Raw genomic sequence first — 18,284 nt, forward strand, 5'->3', positions numbered from 1 at the left:
AAGGCTTCCACTCCACTCCATCGAATTATTTCATCCTTCGCCGTCACTCCACATTGCTCTCCAATTTGGTATAATCTTCACTCACATATTGTTTGCCAAAGGGGGAGAGAAAGTAAAAAGGGCTTATATCTCACTCACAAGTATCCGTTTTTGGCGATTCATGCCAAAGGGGGAGAAAGTATTAGCCCAAAGCAAAAGGACCGCACCACCACCAATTTCAAAAATGTAGTCTTTCAATTTGTATTAAAGAAGTTTTTTCAATTGATATCTTATTTTTGATATAATTTCAAATTGGTATGACCTCTTTCAAAATTAATATCTAAAACCCTCTTGAACACTAAGAGGAGAATTTCATTGAGGGAGAGTTTTGTTTAGTCAAAGGAAAAGCATTTGAAACAGGGAGAGAAAATTTCAAATCTTGAAAATACTTCTCAAAATCTTATTCATATACCTTTGACTATTTGCAAAAGTCTTTGAAAAAGAATTTCCAAAACATCTGCAAAAACAAAACAAGTGGTACAAGCGTGGTCCAAAATGTTAAAATAAATAAAGCAATCCATGCATATCCTATGAATGTATAAATTGGTTTTAATTCCAAGTAACATTTGCACTTACCTTATGCAAACTAGTTCAATTATGCACTTATATACTTGCTTTGGTTTGTGTTGGCATCAATCACCAAAAAGTGGGAGATTGAAAGGGAAATAGGCTAAAACCTTTTCCTAATTGATTTTGGTGGTTGAATTGCCCAACACAAATAATTGAACTAACTAGTTTGCTCTAGATTATAAGTTCTACAGGTGCTAAAGGTTCAACACAAACCAATAAAAAGTCCAAGAAAGGGTTCAAATAAAAAGAGAAAAAGACAACCGAAGGCTGCCTTGGTCTGGCGCACCGGACTGTCCGGTGCACCAGGGAGAATCACTCCGAACTTGCCACCTTCGAGTTTCTGGGATTGCCTCTCCGCTATAATTCACCGGACTGTCCGGTGTGCCAAGCGGAGTAACGGCTACAACGCCAACAGTCGTCTGCAAAAGGTGAACAGTGAGCTACAGTGCGCGGACTGCGCGCGCAGAAGTCAGAGTAGGCACAGATGGCACACTAGACGGTGAATAGGACCTGTCCGGTGGCCCCACATGTCAGAGCTCCAACGGTCGAACCCTAACGGTTGGGTGATGTGGCTGGCGCACCGGACAGTGTCCGGTGGTGCACCGGACTGTCCGGTGCGCCCGTCGACAGCATACTTCACCAACGACCATTTTGGTGGTTGGGGCTATAAATACCCCCAACCACCACACTTCATTGGATCCAAGTTTTCAGCCAACACATTCAATACAAGAGCTAATGCATTCAATACAAGACACAAATAGAGTGAATCAAAATCTCTCCAAGTCCCAAATTCCACTCAAAGCAATAGAGACTAGAAGAGAGAGTTTTGCCGTGTTCTTTTGAGCTCTTGCGCTTGGATCGCTTTTCTTCTTCCCCATTTCTTGTTCCTAAGATCTTTGTAATCAAAGCAAGATACACCAATTGTGTGGTGGTCCTTGTGGGGACTAAGTGTCCCAATTGATTGAGAAGAGAAGCTCACTCGGTCTAGGTGACCGTTTGAGAGAGGGAAAGGGTTGAAAGAGATCCGGTCTTTGTGACCACCTCAACGGGAAGTAGGTTTGCAAGAACCGAACCTCGGTAAAACAAATCACTGTGTCATCCACCTTATTTGCTTGTGATTTGTTTTTCGCCCTCTCTTTCGGACTCGACTTTATTTCTAACGCTAACCCCGGCTTGTAGTTGTGCTTAAAGTTTATAAATTTCAGATTTGCCTATTCACCCCCTCTAGGCGACTTTCAGCTGAGCAGAGGAAGAAGGTCCCTGAAAAGGAGGAGGAGCATATGAAGAGGGGTGATGATCACCTGGAACAACACCAGGGGTAGGAGCAGACTGGAAAGAACCATCATCAACTAACTCTTCTTCTTCATCCTATGGGGTAATACATGGCACTCCATATTCTTGTTGATGCCACTCATTCAAGTTCTCTAGGTATGCATGCACTGGAGCATTGTGCTTGCGATGAGGCATGTTATATCCCATGAGTTGCAAACCACCTCACACGGTTATCATGCTCACGAGCTTCATGACGTTGCGGAAGGGAGAGAGAGAGAGGGAGAGAGAGAGAGATGGCAGTCCACAGGGAAGGCGGATCCGCGACGGTGCTCAAGCTCTGGTGCGAAATCACACACCACCCAACAACCTCCCTCACACTGTAGGATTCACTGTAGTGTTAGGCAGAAGATGGTAGCCATGATAAATTGGATGACGATAACCCAATCGGGGTTAGGCACCCAAGCCTTAGCGAAAGTAGGATGCGTGAGCTCGAGGGAGGGGGAGCGAGAGTCAGTGTCATACGAAGAGGAGCAATCAATGAGGTTGTTGAGGCATCAAGGAAGGTGACACGTCTAGTCGCCGCAGCAGTCATGGTAGTAGGGGAGGGGCTAGTGATGTAGAGCACAAGGCAGGGGCATTGGGGGAACGAGGTGCACATGATGTAGGACCCCAAGTGCTGGGAGATACTTTGATGTCAAGCATCGAAGGCAAGGTAGGGAGTTGTGGCGGGGTTGGGGAGATATGATCTGAGACATTCCTCGGGGGTGACAGGGAACTCAGAGGAGAAGCATTATTATCGAGCAGGAAGAAGGATTGGAGATGACAAAGGAGTAGGGGAACCCTATTTGGGTGAGAACGAGGAGGGCATGGAGTGAGGACACGAGAAATTGGCATCTTGCAGTAAATCTTGTGGTGACCATAGTCGTGGCTCCGAGGACAGCATACAGGATCGCGACAAGCGCAAACCGGATGATCTAAGGCCAGACAACAAAACACCGACGAGAAAGACGAAGAGGAGTTGGGATGTGTTTTGTGTGCTAAGGTTGTTTTGACTTGGGGGTGACGAGGGCTTTTAAAAATGGTGAATGAGGCGAGGGGGCATGGGACTGGCATCCAGAAACGACGTCCGTCGCGCACGGTTATATGGTTGTCACATCAGAGCGTGAATGCGGGATATTATCCAAGTAAGCGAATGCCAATCAATCTGTAGGGGAGGTGCCTCAAGCTAGTAGCTAGCTGTAGCGACGGAAGAGCAAGGAGACCCTCTAGCAACCATGGGGGTGGTAGGTGATGAGGAGTTACTGTGGAGAGCGGTAGGGGTGGGGGTTGAAATCACAAGTTTTACTAAAGAAGAACGGTGAACCGAGGATGGCGATGGTGCGTGCAACATTGTCGTCCTAGACGCGGACGTGGAAGAGAGATGGTTTAGGTCGAGAAACTTAGAGGCGATTGCTACCATTGGAGAGAAGATTATCCACTGCGAACGAGACGAGTTCCGTCGAAGTGCAGGGGAGCCCGACAACGGGGTGATCCAAAGGGAAACTAAAGCGGCAGGGGAGGGGACCGCATCAGGAGTTGGAAAGGAGAAGCAGTGGAGAAAAATCTTGCTGAGAAGTGGCTTATCAGATCTGGAAATGACGAGATAGTCAATCGTTAACGTGGGCGCTTGCTGGCGAGTTGATTCGACGGAGACGCGGGACATTGGTTTTGGCAAATGGCAGCGGCGATGTCTGGTGAGGGAGATTGGTTGGGCTATACTAGGCGGCGGTAGGTGAAGAGGAGGTGGTAGAAGCGGAGGCACGGGCGACGGTGGCGATGGTTGTTACCGCCGTGTCGCCAGCCTTAGAGGGAACAAACTCATGAGAAAGGTCCAATCTTCAAGGAGTGGATTGCTACTTACATAGGATCAAATTACATATAGAGGATCAACCTGAAGAAGAGTAATATGAGAACATTAGATCTAAGATGGATGATTGCGATTAAATGCCAGTCTTATGTAAGTACATAAAATGCTCTCATCGGGCGATTTTTTTTGGCTAACTAAAGATAAAGAGCTAGGTTATCTCTCTAGAGCGCATGTAAGATGAAAATATACTAAAAATGTTTTTTACAGAACTCTTTAAATATTAATTTAGAGAATGAGATTATAAGAGGCTCTTGCTAATTTATACTTAGACCATCCAGTGTTTTGCCAATCTGAACATGCTCTAATTAATAACTAGTTAGTTGCCCGTGCGTTGCTACGATTTCTATATGTATCATAGAGCTAAATCTTGTTTAAACATAGTTCTGTGCAGACAGAAAACGATTAATTAAGTCTGTTCAGACACTGGATTCACATTCAGAAATCCCTCCACATACAAACAGAGGGACAATACAAGTTGAGACATGTAGGTAAGGTTCACTCATTTACAGAACTACAATAGATGTAGGATAACAAAGAGCACTAAAGAGACCTTAAACATAGCACATGCATTTATGATCTGCACATGTCAAACTTTCTCTAGTGTTGATATCATATCATCGTCATTGTCTCTCAGTCTCTTAAAAAAGAAAATTTTGTGCGTGGAAAAAATGTGATAAAATGTGTGAGAACAGGAAATATGTCAAGCATCAACCAATAAGAGGGAAAACTGGAGAATACATAATAACTATCTTGACAGACTTAACTCATATGGATAAATAATAACATTCCAGTATCAAATTTATTTCTACAAAGATTTTATGTAGGTTTACCAGTTTTTGCTTCTTCACTTTTTGGGAGGGAAATAGGCTTTTTTCTCGATGTTGAAACATGGTTTTGTCTTTGGTCACTTGGGCTCATTTCATTAGAATTATATGGATCATCATTGGCAGTAATACCGATGCAACCCTGCTCCTTGGTGGCTTGGTATAAGGCTTCAAAATATCTGAAGTAAGCAAATCTGCTAGCCTCTCAAAGTGAGCCTGAGACCTGCAGACCTCAAAGTGGTGAATAGCTATGTGGTAATCATGTAAGAGTGCTATTATGTTTTATTTCAGACCTCAAAGTGAGCCTAAGAGTGTCATTATGTTTTATTTCAGACCTCAAAGTGGTAAATAGCTATCTTATAACATATATGAGAAATTCCACAACAATAAAGTTTCATCACAATCATTATAGTTAAGGGAGAAATATAACGAAAAAAGAGGGGAAATTCAAATCATAGAGTATCTAAACAAAATAGATCACAACCATGATCAATTGACGAATAAAATAAACTGATGGAATCCATGCATTATCACAGCGTGGTCACAACGTTTACCATGCCACCGTGTACGTAGTGCAAGCCTATCTACATATGGTTTTTAATAAGAGCCACATCTAAGCAACCAAATTAGTCAAATCAACAGTCAAGCGAGAGCGCGGAGACAGAGGTTCACACGCCTAGCAGAATCCTCCACAAAGAAAATAATCCTATAACAAAACCCCTCTAACATCCAGGCAGGATAAGACATGATAAAAGATAGTACCTCATAATACATATTATCAATATCCATCTGCATGTCTGTATGCCAATCATAGGAGGAAAAAGCACCCAAATATAGGCTTAGCCTCTAGTATTAGCAATTGCTACAAGAAAGTTTATTCAAGTTTCAAGGCAAAAGAAATGTGATAACAAATTTCTGGAGCAAAGAATAAAAAAGGCTAACAACATGATTAGCGACACATGCTCCTTCTGCTCCTGCTAATTGCCCCTCTAGTCATTCAGCTGCATGGATGGAACAAATATTAACCTTCATTAAAATTACGGACAACAGCAGCACACAATTATTTAGTTAACAATAATTTACAAGTAGCTAAAATTACTCATGTTCCCTAGTCTTGGGGGTATATGTCTAGTGAGTTTGTTGCCACATAAATAGCTGAAACAAAAAGTAATCAAACGATTAATAAAAGAAAAGAAGAGAACCTTGGGGAAAGAATGGTTGACTAAATGGTTGACACTGTTGCATGTTAGTCTAAATTGGAAATAATGGTCGACACTGAGGTTGATTGCTCTGAATTTGAAAGAATGGTTGACACTGCTGCTTCTTGGTCTAAAGTGGAAACAATGGTCGGCAGTGAGGCTGCTTGCTCTGAATTTGTAAGAATGGTCGACACTGCCGCTGCTTGGTTTGAGTTAGAATGATTGACTGAAATTGTTGCTGCTTTGTCTAAATTTAAATGAATGGTTCACAGCTGCTGCTGCAGTTTTGTGTCCAGGTGAATTGTCTGGTTTGTGTCGACTGAATGTTGATTGCAGCAGCAGCAGCAGGTGATTCATAGTGAGGAAGCAGTGAATTGGTGAAATATCTGTGGATGAAATTCAGTCAGCAGCAGTGCAAAGATGTGGGAAATAGAAAGAAGGCCACTAAGAGGAGCTGGGCAGAAAGGTAACCACATTTCTCATGAAACTCTTTACAAATCTATAGAGTTGTGAACATAAATCTTTTCAACCTCACGTTATGGTACATATGTATAGAGTAATTGTTGCAGAGAACACACGGTATATAAAAAATCTAGCAGACTGAAGTTAAATGTGAACAAGTCCAAATACCAATGGATGCTTTGATGGTCTGGTTCCCTTCAGACACAATTTGCGGTGTGATTAAACAAGATAATAACAAATTGATAAGTACTTCGCTTAATATTGAAAACAATCAAAATAAAAAACAAATTATCAGTACACAGCTCACCCGAGATCTTCAAAAAGAAGTATTTACAATAGAAGTATGAAGAATTGAGTTGGTATGCTTTCCTGCAGTTTGCCATTTGGTCCTGCAGATTCCATGAGCTACGAGTTCTGTCCTCCTCTCCCTCCTAATCTTTCTCTGAAATGGTATGAAGCAAGAGCATTTACTGCTGCCAGGCACCTCTCAACAACATTGCTATCCTGCACCAGACAAGTAAGTCTGAACTATATCAACTTAAAGAATAAAAATCCGCACTTGAGGATAGTTCAATTTATAAGAATGTTAGAAGTGAATGGGGTATGTGGGTGTCGGGCGAGCTGGTTAGTTCTTGACTGAATAAATAAAAATACACTTGGCTAAACAAATGGCGTATTTGAACACAGAAGAAGTTGCGGTAAATCAAGGACGACGACAGCAACCATGTTTGGATTGTCATGGTCTTGCCCTGAGTGTTCCCTACATCTGTGCAATGAGATGGGTACCAGTGTCGGGCAAGCTGGACCCGGTCCCACCACGGCGACACAACGCAGTCGGCGGTGAAGAAGTTGCGCTAGATTGGGGTTGCTGCGTCTTGAGTATTGAGGCACCGCGATGTGGCGGGGAGCAGCCGGGACGGGTTTTGGCATACCGGGGAAGGGAGAGGATCCGGGGTGGATTTTGGGGGACGCGGGTAGCTCGGGCGCATGCCATGGGTCGCGGGCGAGGTCAGATCTGGCCGCTGCAGTGATTACAGCGAGGAGCCGGGCTGGTATTGGGGGACGTGGGCGCACCTCTGATTGTGCTGACGAGTAGCCGAGGTCTGCGGTGATTGGGGGACATGGTGAAGCCGCCGCGGTGATTGCGATGGAGACAACGGAGGTGCGGTGGGGAAGGGCGGGGGCACGGTGAAGCGGGTGTGGACGCCCACAGTAGGTTCATATAGAGTAGTAGAGATGCACAATTGGTAGCAAAAAACCGTGGTCGTTGTGTTATATTCGGGTGTTACCAATTACCATCTGTTCTCCTTAAAAAGCGTTTATTACATTTACTAGGTATATGCCCGTGCGTTGCAACGGAGACATATAATACATAAGTCCCCGTTGCAACGCATGGGCACTCACCTAGTGAGAAGAATGAAGGCAAAAGCATCAGGTATCTTGCTGCCAGGAACACCGTCAGGGAGAATAGCAGATGGAGTTGTTGACAAGGGGGTCTCTCGGTCGTCGATGTTCCGCGCGGCCACTCGCCCTTCTCTATCTTCCGCCGCCAGGAAGAAGCGAGGGAGAAACAACCCCAAACGTACGCACGGCGAACCGAAACCATTTCTCCAGAATATATGAGGTATTTCAAGATTGAATACCAAGATTGCCGAAGCAGTATATGAGGTATTCCAAAACAAAAACAAAAATATACCACGGCTCTCAAAAAATCCAGAGTCAACACCGGAGTTATGCCAGCCAAACATCCCGTTTATGAATTATACTAAGTTGTACAGTAATGTCATCTCCCATTTTTCAGTTTGCATGATCCCTTTATCTCAAATGCTTGTGGAATAGAACTATGGATCCATGAGAAATCAGACGGTCCCAATTAATACCACGAAATTCGCATGTTCATCATGTTGAAAACAACGGTAGAGACGTCAAGTTGCGTGCATCGTGCACTCTGATTCGTATGAACTATGCATTTTCCTATGGACAAGGAATCTGAGTATTTAAGAACTCACGCCTGCTGTACATGTACCCATTTATTTGGCTTTTCTACTTTCCACACGCCGGAGCATCCCACACGCGAGATGCTTTGTGGCATGCCTTGAATTTGAATATACTTCAGGCTCCATCCACGGAGACGCTTACCTGTGAAGTGATCAGACACAATGATTAATATATGATACCCAACAGTACCATGGTAAGCATGGTGCCCTTAATATAGCGTGCACCATATTATTTTCTCAACTGGAGCTGAATCTGAAAATTTTGGCCATTGTTTTTAAAACTGTCCAAAGTAGGGTTCAAATGGTTGATATCTTGTGCATTGAAATAAACAAGCAGTGGTAACTAATAATAAATCTGCTCTGAGACATTCCAACGTTTAAACTGGTGCCACGGATGCTGACCCGTCCACCCCCACTGCAGCCTTTGTCAGGCAAGTGAGCGCCGAGCGCTGACCTTTAGCTGAAAATCACTGCCCGCCTGCTTCCATGCTCTTCTCCTCTCCTCCCTCTCCCTCCAACACCATTCAAAAAGACCTCTTCATCACTTCTCCAACCACATCTCCTGCAGATAAAAAACCAAGTGATAAGACAAACAAATCTTTTTTTCAACCACCAATAAGCATCCTATTAAGGACCTCGCAAACCCAGATATTCCTGAATGACTGGCTAATTCAGCAGCCGCACCTTAGACTATTTTTTCTGGCATCAAGCTTCTAAGTAGATGAGCGACGTAGAAAGATGGAGCGCAAGTTTGGAGTACCAAATTAAAAAAAGGATTAGACTTTAGAGCTTACGCTATCTAATTTTCTTTCTTAGTTTTCTAACTTATCTTCTTCCTCAAATTTTTTTTTGTTCAGACTTCAGAGGAGCTTCTGTAACGTTCAGGCTGCGCAAGGCTATATGTGTCTGAACATTCTTAAGGCTCATTCAGTTATTATCTTCTGCTCCTAGACTTCAGAGGAGCTTCTATATGAATCAGAAACATGTAAAAGCAATTCTCTGTCAACTGTATTTCAAATTCAACCTCTATATGAATCAGAAAATCGGTGCTTATAATAAAGCATCACCGATCGTCTGAAGGCGGCAGCGCGGTGGTGGGTGCTTGCTGCTGCTCGAATACTTTCCGGTAGAGTGCCAGCAGGTAGTGCTCCAAGTGCTTGATCTCCAGCTCCAGTGTCGCAACCTCCCTTATCAGCTGAGTAGGCGGACAAAGGAACGAGCAAGCTGATTGATATGATTAAGCGAGAGCTGTGATTAGGTGAAGGAAGGAGGAGGCACCACACCTTTAGCGCTGGGCTCTCGTTCTGAAGAGTGAGTGGACGTGGACCAGCGCCGTCGTCGTCGGGCTCAGGCTCAGGCTCAGGCCCCAGCGCTTTCTCAGTACTATAAAGAACTAACTGAAACTAAATAAGAAAACAAGAATCCTTCAAGAAGCTAGTTAAGTGTTGGGAATCTCAATGGCTTCAAAAGAGATTCATATAAAAACTATTTCATTCAATATCATAGTTTGCACTGATATATTGGAAAATTTCTTGCTGGTATCAGTGCTATCTTAGTACATGAAAGCTAAGGGTCTTACATCAACTTTGACATAAACATTTCATAATTTCACAAGATAAGGTTCCAATGTCCTTAAATTAGAAAATGGAAATAAGCACATTGTTAGAACATCTGCCACTCTTCTCGTAAAGCATAGAATGATGTCACTTGAACACTTGAACCAAAAAGGATCACCCATCTAACAGATTTATGAAATGGAACAGTAATTGGACACAGCGTCACGAACATTGAATTATTGAAGTATTATACCTTGCCAAGGATTAGTTCCCCAGTAGGGAGAGGCACAACTAAAGGAGGAGCGATCCTCCCAGAAGAAAACACTTCTGTTAGTGTCCCGGTCATGCTATTTATTATCATATATTCCCGCTTGATTCTAAGACATATGTTATCACCACACCAGGCCATTGATTTCAGAATATCTGGCACTCCAAATTCCTTCACTTCAACAAATTCTCGCCCACCTGACAAACAGAGACAAAGACATGTCAGAGTGACATCATTGAAATAACCAAATCCCATAGTCTATAACATCTCTTTTGAAGCCATTGAGATGTAATCCAAACAGCAGCATTACCATTTGTTATGTGTGTCATCAAAGATGAGGGACTCAATATCTTGCACCACATGATCATCTATCTCAATTCTCAGGGTAGAGTTATGACCCAACTGCACAGTTATGGACATTAGTAACTACTGTTCCATGGTAACAGAAAGATCCTTGATGCAAAAGGACTGACCTTGACAAAAGGCATCCTAAGAGCCCTGTTCTTATACACTGTCGTTCTATCAGGTTGTCTGGACGGGAGGATCCAATCTCTGCAGCCAAGTAGCTCAAGTATGTCAAATTCAATCTAAAAGAGACTTATGCTTAAGAGAAACAGAACTGACAGAGGTATGCATGCATGATACACCATGCTCCACTACCTTAAACAGAGTTTGTTTCCAATCTGGGCATGTACAACAAAGGTTTACAAACAGTTTTTATTATCATGCACCAGATAAAAGATTATGAAGTAATTGAAGTGAAATTTAAATGCTCGGTGCAGAACTTACTTGGTCCTTGTTAGAGCCACGTTAGTCCTCTGTAAGTTTGATAGAAACCCAACTGTACCAGCTCCATTACTCCTGACTGTTGATATGATAATTATATCTTCCTCCGCGCCTTGGAAACCATCCACAGATTTTACTTTCACTGAGAAATAATCATTCCTCCTGTAGGCCTTCCCAACCTTTTCCTGTATTGCTCTAACTTGAGCATTTTATGGACACACAACACCAATAGAAAGCTTGCTTCGTGTAGAAAGTGTCTCTACAATAGATAAAAAGGCAAAAACATTATAACCTGCCCAAACATAAACTGACTTGATCTTGATCAAATGATATAATACTTATTAGAGAAAGAAATGAAACATACAACTACAACACTATACATTATGGCTGCCCTTACCTTTTAACAAACTTTGCACTATCATCACTATAATATGCAACGGAACCGTACAATAACACGATAACAATATATATTCTAGATATGTGCCCGTGCGTTGCGATGGAAGTAAAAGATTTGTATGAAACATTGATACGGAGCAACACACATCACTATAATATGCAAAATACGTGTGGAAAACATTATCAATATCACACAAATTAGTTACAGACAAATGTGTCGACAACTGTTCACTAATCAGCTAATCCTTTTTAGCGATATCGACAAGTCTTTGTTGTATGTTTGCAGGGATGGCATATCGGCACGAATTGTCCTCATAACTTAAAAGATCAATCACAAAGTTTCTTCGAAGAGTCTTTGCATCCTACAGACAAAGAGATAAGAGAACAAAACATATTATCTTGTAGAACGAGATAGCTAGAATGTAAGTTTTGAACATAAAACAAACGTACTACACTCACCCCAACAAATTTCAGTCGTCTGTCATTCCCCCACATGGCCATAGCTTGTAGAACGAGGTAGCTGGTATTAAACCTATAGAATAATATTTGGGCAACTATGTTTTATACAATGATTATCATAGAAAAAATTTAAACTGCTGAGAAGATGGTACGAAGAAAATACCCTCTTAAGTCAATTGGAACACCAGTCTGAATTGTATGTTCCCACTTAAAGATATCCTCCGCCCATCTAGAACGTTTCTTGCTGTAAGCAATCTTATATTTTTTTTGAGGCCATGATAATCGCTTCCGCAAACCTCTTGTATGGCATGTGTTTACACCAATCTTGAGTAGGTGTAAAATCGATAAAAGTCACATGCTTTTTAACATGATCTATTACGAAAAGGGCGTGACATCCATTGAATTTCCATGGCATGAGAACCTGCAAAATATCAGTCATTAGGATCCTACAACAGAAGTGTCCTTTATAAATACATTCGAAATGAACACATACTTACATATCTACAACCCGTGATATAATAATTCATTGATGGCCAACAATCGAGTGTTTTGGCTAACTCTTCTGTTGTAGGATCCTGATGGTACTTTGGAAGTTTACCAAAACCAACCATTCTCTGGACAGTATATATACATGTACACATGATGATTAGATGTAGATACTATATATTAATACATTAATGATTGGAAACAAACTTACCCAAAAACGCATGTCCATATAATGCTTTCTATTATTTATGATTTCTTCTTTCGGTCTACGTGACTCTTTATTGGCAAGCAGCCGAACAGCCATATCAAAACATCTTAGAATCATATCTTGAGTTGTCGTTAATATGTTTTGCAGGTCTTTGACAGATATTTCTATCTTAAAAGGATTGAAACTTCGCACCCATGTTCTCCTGTAATGTAGCATGACGAAACTCTATATCAAGAATCTAAGTAGTGATATACATAAAATAAATAAATCAATGAGCACTTACTCTAGTGTCGTATCGTCTTCTATTGCCATGATATAATCACATAAAACATCTATTGAATCGGCTTTGGTCACTGACATGTCCTTTGTGGAAAGACCAACCATTAAAAAGTCATTGGTGCAACCATCGTTAGAGACTTTTACAGGAGCTCTTTTATCCCAATCATCAACAAACCACCTTTGCAAGTCTGCTTGAGTAATAGGGCCTTCCTCATCTTCAAACACTACTTCGCTATCATCAAGCACGTGGAGTAGTTTCCTCTTATTAGAATCTGTTGGGTTTTCTAATATCTCAACATCAGATGGGCTTCCAGAGTCAACTTCTTTTTCATTTTTGTATAACAGACACCCCCTTCTCTTATTCAGGGCTGAAGATAGTAATATAGCAGCCATTTTTTTCCTAAAGTGTGACATGTCATCCTACAAATAAGAAACAATTATTTAGCATTATATATGTAACACCAACTGTAGATGTCCATATATGTCATAGTAGTAATAATATACCTGGGTAAAACTGTCAGACAGTTCATCCCCTGTCCAGTATTCGATATAGTTCAAAAGAAAGAGGCCACATGAAGAGCTACAATATACATTAATACCAACATAAACATTAGTATGAATGAAGAAATTGGTAAAGAAGATCTTAGGACGTACCTATCTGTCTGCTTTGCATATCCCATGTCTATTTCTCTGAGCGGCCAAGAAGCAACTTGGAGGTCTGGCCACCTGTGGTCTTTTAACTCCTTACGTTGAGATATCATTTCTATTTGTCTTTGCAGTCCTTTAATCTTTATATATGGTAAAATAAAATTAGAGATTGGGATAAGTTAATATTGAATTCATAATTGTTTAGTTTGTGCATACTCACAGAGTCAGTGAGGTCTTTGCGGTCTTGTGAAGTACCAAGTGAATCGAGCACTTGTATCTCCATATTTCTTGCATGGATCACAACAAGATACCAATGCGTCTCTCGGATGTTTATCGGAATAAACACCTACAAAACAATTATAAATACTTGCATAAGAATAAAATACATATAAACACTAACTGTTCAGATTGCAAACTCATATGTACCATGTCATGGTCTAGGTAAAGTAACACCCTTCGTTCAGCGCTACATATGTGTGTCATGTCTTTAATTGGATATAGCTCCTCTGTTTTAATTTCAAGATCACCATCTCGCTTCAGGAAATTGAACTGGAAAGCATTTTCTATGTGAACGCGACCTCCAGATCGACACTTTAGATGCTTTTGGGCTTTTATCAAATTTATGTAACAGTCTATAACCTGCAAGTGTGTAAGTTGTGGTTAAAAATACCAGGATGAGTAAAAAAACTTATACATAACAACGTCGCCAAATATAAAAACTAAGCATGCATTACCTCGTCGCCTAAATATGCGCTCGGCTGAAATAAACACTCCATCCACTTCCTTTCAACAAAGGCATCATCAATAAGAACGACTTCTACCCTTGGTTCACAAGGGATTTCCTTGATAAAATCGATGAGAGCAAGATCACCTTGCGTGCAAATATAGTCTAGGAGCAACCAGTCATGAGATAAAACTAAAATTAGTTATTACAAAAAAAAACAAATTGATCCATACAGAACTATGAAAATTTTAATACCTTCTCGAACTATTGCGGTTGCCACCGATTTTTTTGGCTTGTTATGAGACAAGCCTACAAATAGAGATTCCATTCTCGCGGGACAAAAACCTACATTCATAACAAATTGTTAGATGCATAAAAATTATTATTGCTAATTTCACAAATGATCCAAAACTCAACAATACTTTAAGATAGTATGCATGCTCTAATAATACACAAACATGTGCGTCTCTAATAAAAACAATTGTAGCATGCAAACATGACTTGATAATACACCAGACCAATCAAACATAAGACAAACATCATCCTATTAGTTTGTTAGCTGAACATGCAACTCTTACCATGGGTCTAATTTGTTAGGACCTCTTTGTAGACGATGTTCTTGGTATATGTCCCACAATCTACGGTGGGGGTTTTCTTTACACCCTTCCTTGACTTTTTCCTCCCATCGACAGCTGGGATGACAAGAATCTTTATGTTCGATCGGGCCGTCGCTCTAGATAGAGCAACATATAGTTGGCCATGAGAGAACACTGGTTCAGGCAAGTATACACCAACATTGGGAATAGTCTGACCCTGTGCTTTGTTAACCGTCATTGCAAAGCTAAGCCGTACAGGAAACTGCTTTCTTTTGAACTGGAAAGGGAACATCTCTTCATCGGAGGGACACAACGGTATACGCGGTAGGAAAATCCGTTTTCCAACGTGTTGACCCAGTACAATCTCTGCGTCAATGCTATTTCTTTGGAAGCCACGAACGACCAACCTGGTGCCATTGCAAAGTCCATTTGCAGGGTCTATATTCCGGAGCAATATAACAGGACATCCAATCTTGAGCTTCAAAACATGAGGTGGTAGCCCATTAGGCGTCAATGTGTTTAGGAACTCAGGTGGGTAGTAGTTGTGGGGATCATCCATGGCGCTATCGAAACTATGATACACCATATGCTCCCCTTGAAAACGATCAATCATCTTAACATTTATCATATCAACCCAGTCGTTCCGTGTTGACAGTATCGCCCTTGAAGTGATGTAGGTGGAATCAGACATATTTTCGTTGAGATTTGGGAAAGCAAAGTCTATTAGGTTGTCAAGATCGTTGTCACTCCCACTGTAAGGCACACACACATCATCAGGAAGACGAATGTCGCCGTCACTATTTGTTTCCTCAGTTCCACCGCCTACGCGCAGCAAAAACTCTGCAAACCAAGGGTCATTTTTTGCTCTCATGTTGCTAACAAGCTTTAAGTGGGACATGGACTCCCATAGGTAAGACATTCGTAGCGAAGACGCGACCACTTGAGCCCTTGACCCTTTACGAACAACAGGCAAGACCTGTCTGAAATCTCCACCGAAGACAATGGTTTTACCACCAAATGGCAGTGCGGGGCGACCCATTATATCGCGCATGCTATTGTCCAGTGCCTCCACGGCTTGTCTCTTAGTCATAGAAGCCTCGTCCCAGATAATGAGAGATGCTTTTCGTAGCAACTCTGCTGTTCCACTCTGCTTCGTGAAGCTACATACAGCGCCATCGTCAATAGTGAGTGGTATCTTGAAGCGTGAATGGGCGGTTCTTCCTCCAGGCATTATGGAAGCCGCAACGCCAGATGTAGCTGTTGCCACTGCAATCTTGCCCTGGTTGCGTAGCGTCGCGAGCAGCACTCTGTATAGATAAGTCTTCCCGGTGCCACCAGGTCCATCCACAAAGAATAATCCGCCCTGATCGGTGTCAACGGCAGACATAATCTTATCATAGGCGGCCCTCTGTTCCTCGTTAAGAGAGTCTTTAAGAGCCACATCTTCCACTGTTGGTTGGATACTTTCCTCCTCGTAAACCTCCCTAGCAGTACCAATAGCATCGTCATACGCGTCGATCATAGGAGGTAGAGGGAATGTCTTTATGTCCTTTCCCATTGACTGCAGCATGTTCCTAATGTCAATCAATACCATCTGCTCAACATGAGTTTTGTTCTGACTCTTGTGTTGATAGTCCTCGGACATAGAATCTTTGTGTTTCTGCCAGAGTACAGCCACATCGCTTGGCTCACAGTACACCAGTATTGTGGCAAAAAGTCGTCGCAGCGACGATGGCATCTGGAAAAGAGCACGTTCAGTGAGACACTCATCCAGTGTGTTGTCCGACTCAAGTAGTCCCCTTCTCTCTGCTGCCTCACGAAAAGTCGGTAGGGTGACACCATCAACTGTCCTTAAATCCACATAGGAGGCGGCGCCAGTCACGTGGTTTAGGAGAACACGAAGATAGTAGCGCTCCCCCTCAGCCGGATGAGCAGAGACTATCCTACCGACTTGTCCACCTGTATCTCGTTTCCTCCGTTGCCATACTTTTCCCTTACCACTCTGCCAAGTGTACCACTCAGGGAAGTCACGATATAGGATGCCACGAGCCTCCTCGTGTAGCCTATTCGCCTCAAAATATGATGTGAGCATCGACCTATCAACACCTGGACGGTTGACGACTCGCTCGACCATTTGTCGCTCGTGAAACGCCACCATGTGCATGTTTGGAAGATGGAGTTGAAGCTGCATAACAGGTGGAGATATCTGACTAAGCTCAAAGCCGTATATCCTCCACAAGGTTTCCGGAGGAGTCACCCACCTTGCATCTCTATACTGCTTGATCTCATCAACATCATCATCTGCCTTGCTCGCATCTCTCATAACAACAGACGCACGATCATGGCCTTTGTATATGTATTTGAACAGGTATTTAACAGCCTTGATGCTCCCACATGCCTCGACATTGATGTGGCAGTTGAAGAGGCGAAGGAGGTATGGGTTATAAGGGACAACCCATCTATTGTCCAGTTTGCACCCTCGGACCTTTTCTTTACGGTCATCGTCACGACGTCTATAAATAGGGTACGAATCTTTCCCTTGCAAGGTTGTGTCACTGAAAGGCCGAGGGTAATGATTCTTGCACGATTTACGACCCTTAGTGCATGGGCAGTTAGGGTTTAGCGACCCACACGGGCCATGCATCATATGCTTGATAACCATCTTTCGTAGTTCAGGGTACTTGTTGCTTGGGATCTCGGCTGAGATCAAAAGGTCGTACTGCTCAGGACATGTGAGCTTGTACTTCCTCTGCATTATGAGTAGAAAATGGGCATGCGGCAAACCCCGCTTCTGAAACTCCACGACATAGACGTAGGCTCGGACCTTACCAAGAATATCCTGTTTAGTCAGCCGATGCTTTAACTCTTGTAGCTTCGCATGAAAGACACGCACTACAAGATCCGGACGATCTTGCGGTGTCTGCCCAGGGAGAAGCTCCCTCCTTATCTCATCCCAGTTAGGGTTACATGTCATGGTAAGAAATATGTCTGGTTTACCAAACTTCCGCACCAGAGCCATAGCATCCATATACCGACGTCTCATGTCACGAGGACCGCCAATAAACGACGTCGACAGCACAGTTCGCTTGCCAACCTTCTCTCCTCTAATATCTCCATCTAGCATGCTATCCACCAAGCCCTGGTACAGGTCTGCCCTTAACCGATCCTGATTCTTGCGTATGTAATCTAAACGAGAGTTCTCAATCTTTATGTACGTGTCGACCGCGAACTGCTGAAAAAGCCGCTTTCCATGAAGTATAGGATTGAATACCCCGGGGCGAATCTGGAATTTGTAGCAGTAGTAGTCACGTACAGACACACATAAATGGCTAGGAGATTCTGCATACGCAAGGATTATAAAGTGAGTGATGATGAAAAAATAGTTAATAATGCGCAAATATTTCAAAATATAAACAAACAACTAACCCGCATCTTCATCATTTGCATTACTTGCCCTATGTGTCGCACGGTATGCATCCACTTCGTCCATGGATACTCCAACCTTTGGGATATTTGCGTGCCAGCCAAGTTCACCTCTAGGGAAGAACAACGGATATGATAGTGCATCGTAGCATCCATGGTATGAGCGGATGCAGTGGCTTGAACTGT

The 18,284-nt window shown here is 42.5% G+C and overlaps 1 protein-coding gene, 1 long non-coding RNA gene and 1 pseudogene across 4 annotated transcripts; all 3 read right to left on the bottom strand.

Annotated features, from left to right (window-relative positions):
• Nucleotides 1-5,352: 5,352 nt before the first annotated feature.
• On the bottom strand, nt 5,353-7,264 carry LOC103630270 (uncharacterized; annotated as a pseudogene). Its single transcript, NR_156182.1, has 3 exons — nt 7,059-7,264; nt 5,814-6,776; nt 5,353-5,612 (listed from the first exon to the last, which is right to left on the bottom strand). The product of NR_156182.1 is annotated as an uncharacterized protein (transcript).
• An 860-nt stretch (nt 7,265-8,124) lies between these two features.
• LOC103630269 (uncharacterized) lies at nt 8,125-10,681 on the bottom strand. 2 transcript variants are annotated; one of them, XR_554954.3, is made up of 3 exons: nt 10,567-10,681; nt 10,404-10,495; nt 8,125-8,411 (listed from the first exon to the last, which is right to left on the bottom strand). It is a non-coding gene; the product is annotated as an uncharacterized lncRNA (long non-coding RNA). The 2 variants fall into 2 exon arrangements; XR_004850355.1 differs by having other exon boundaries at nt 10,404-10,584.
• An 825-nt stretch (nt 10,682-11,506) lies between these two features.
• On the bottom strand, nt 11,507-13,962 carry LOC109940635 (uncharacterized). The gene is made up of 10 exons (XM_035960189.1): nt 13,782-13,962; nt 13,576-13,701; nt 13,362-13,495; nt 13,212-13,287; nt 12,712-13,127; nt 12,432-12,630; nt 12,232-12,348; nt 11,898-12,155; nt 11,735-11,807; nt 11,507-11,637 (listed from the first exon to the last, which is right to left on the bottom strand). The coding sequence occupies exons 1-8, from the start codon at nt 13,836-13,838 to the stop codon at nt 11,991-11,993; spliced, it is 1,290 nt and encodes a 429-aa protein (XP_035816082.1). The 5' UTR covers nt 13,839-13,962; the 3' UTR covers nt 11,507-11,637; nt 11,735-11,807; nt 11,898-11,990.
• Between the last annotated feature and the right edge of the window lie 4,322 nt (nt 13,963-18,284).

The sequence above is a fragment of the Zea mays genome, chromosome 6 (genome assembly GCF_902167145.1).
Source record: "Zea mays cultivar B73 chromosome 6, Zm-B73-REFERENCE-NAM-5.0, whole genome shotgun sequence".
NCBI classification, from domain to species: Eukaryota; Viridiplantae; Streptophyta; class Magnoliopsida; order Poales; family Poaceae; genus Zea; species Zea mays.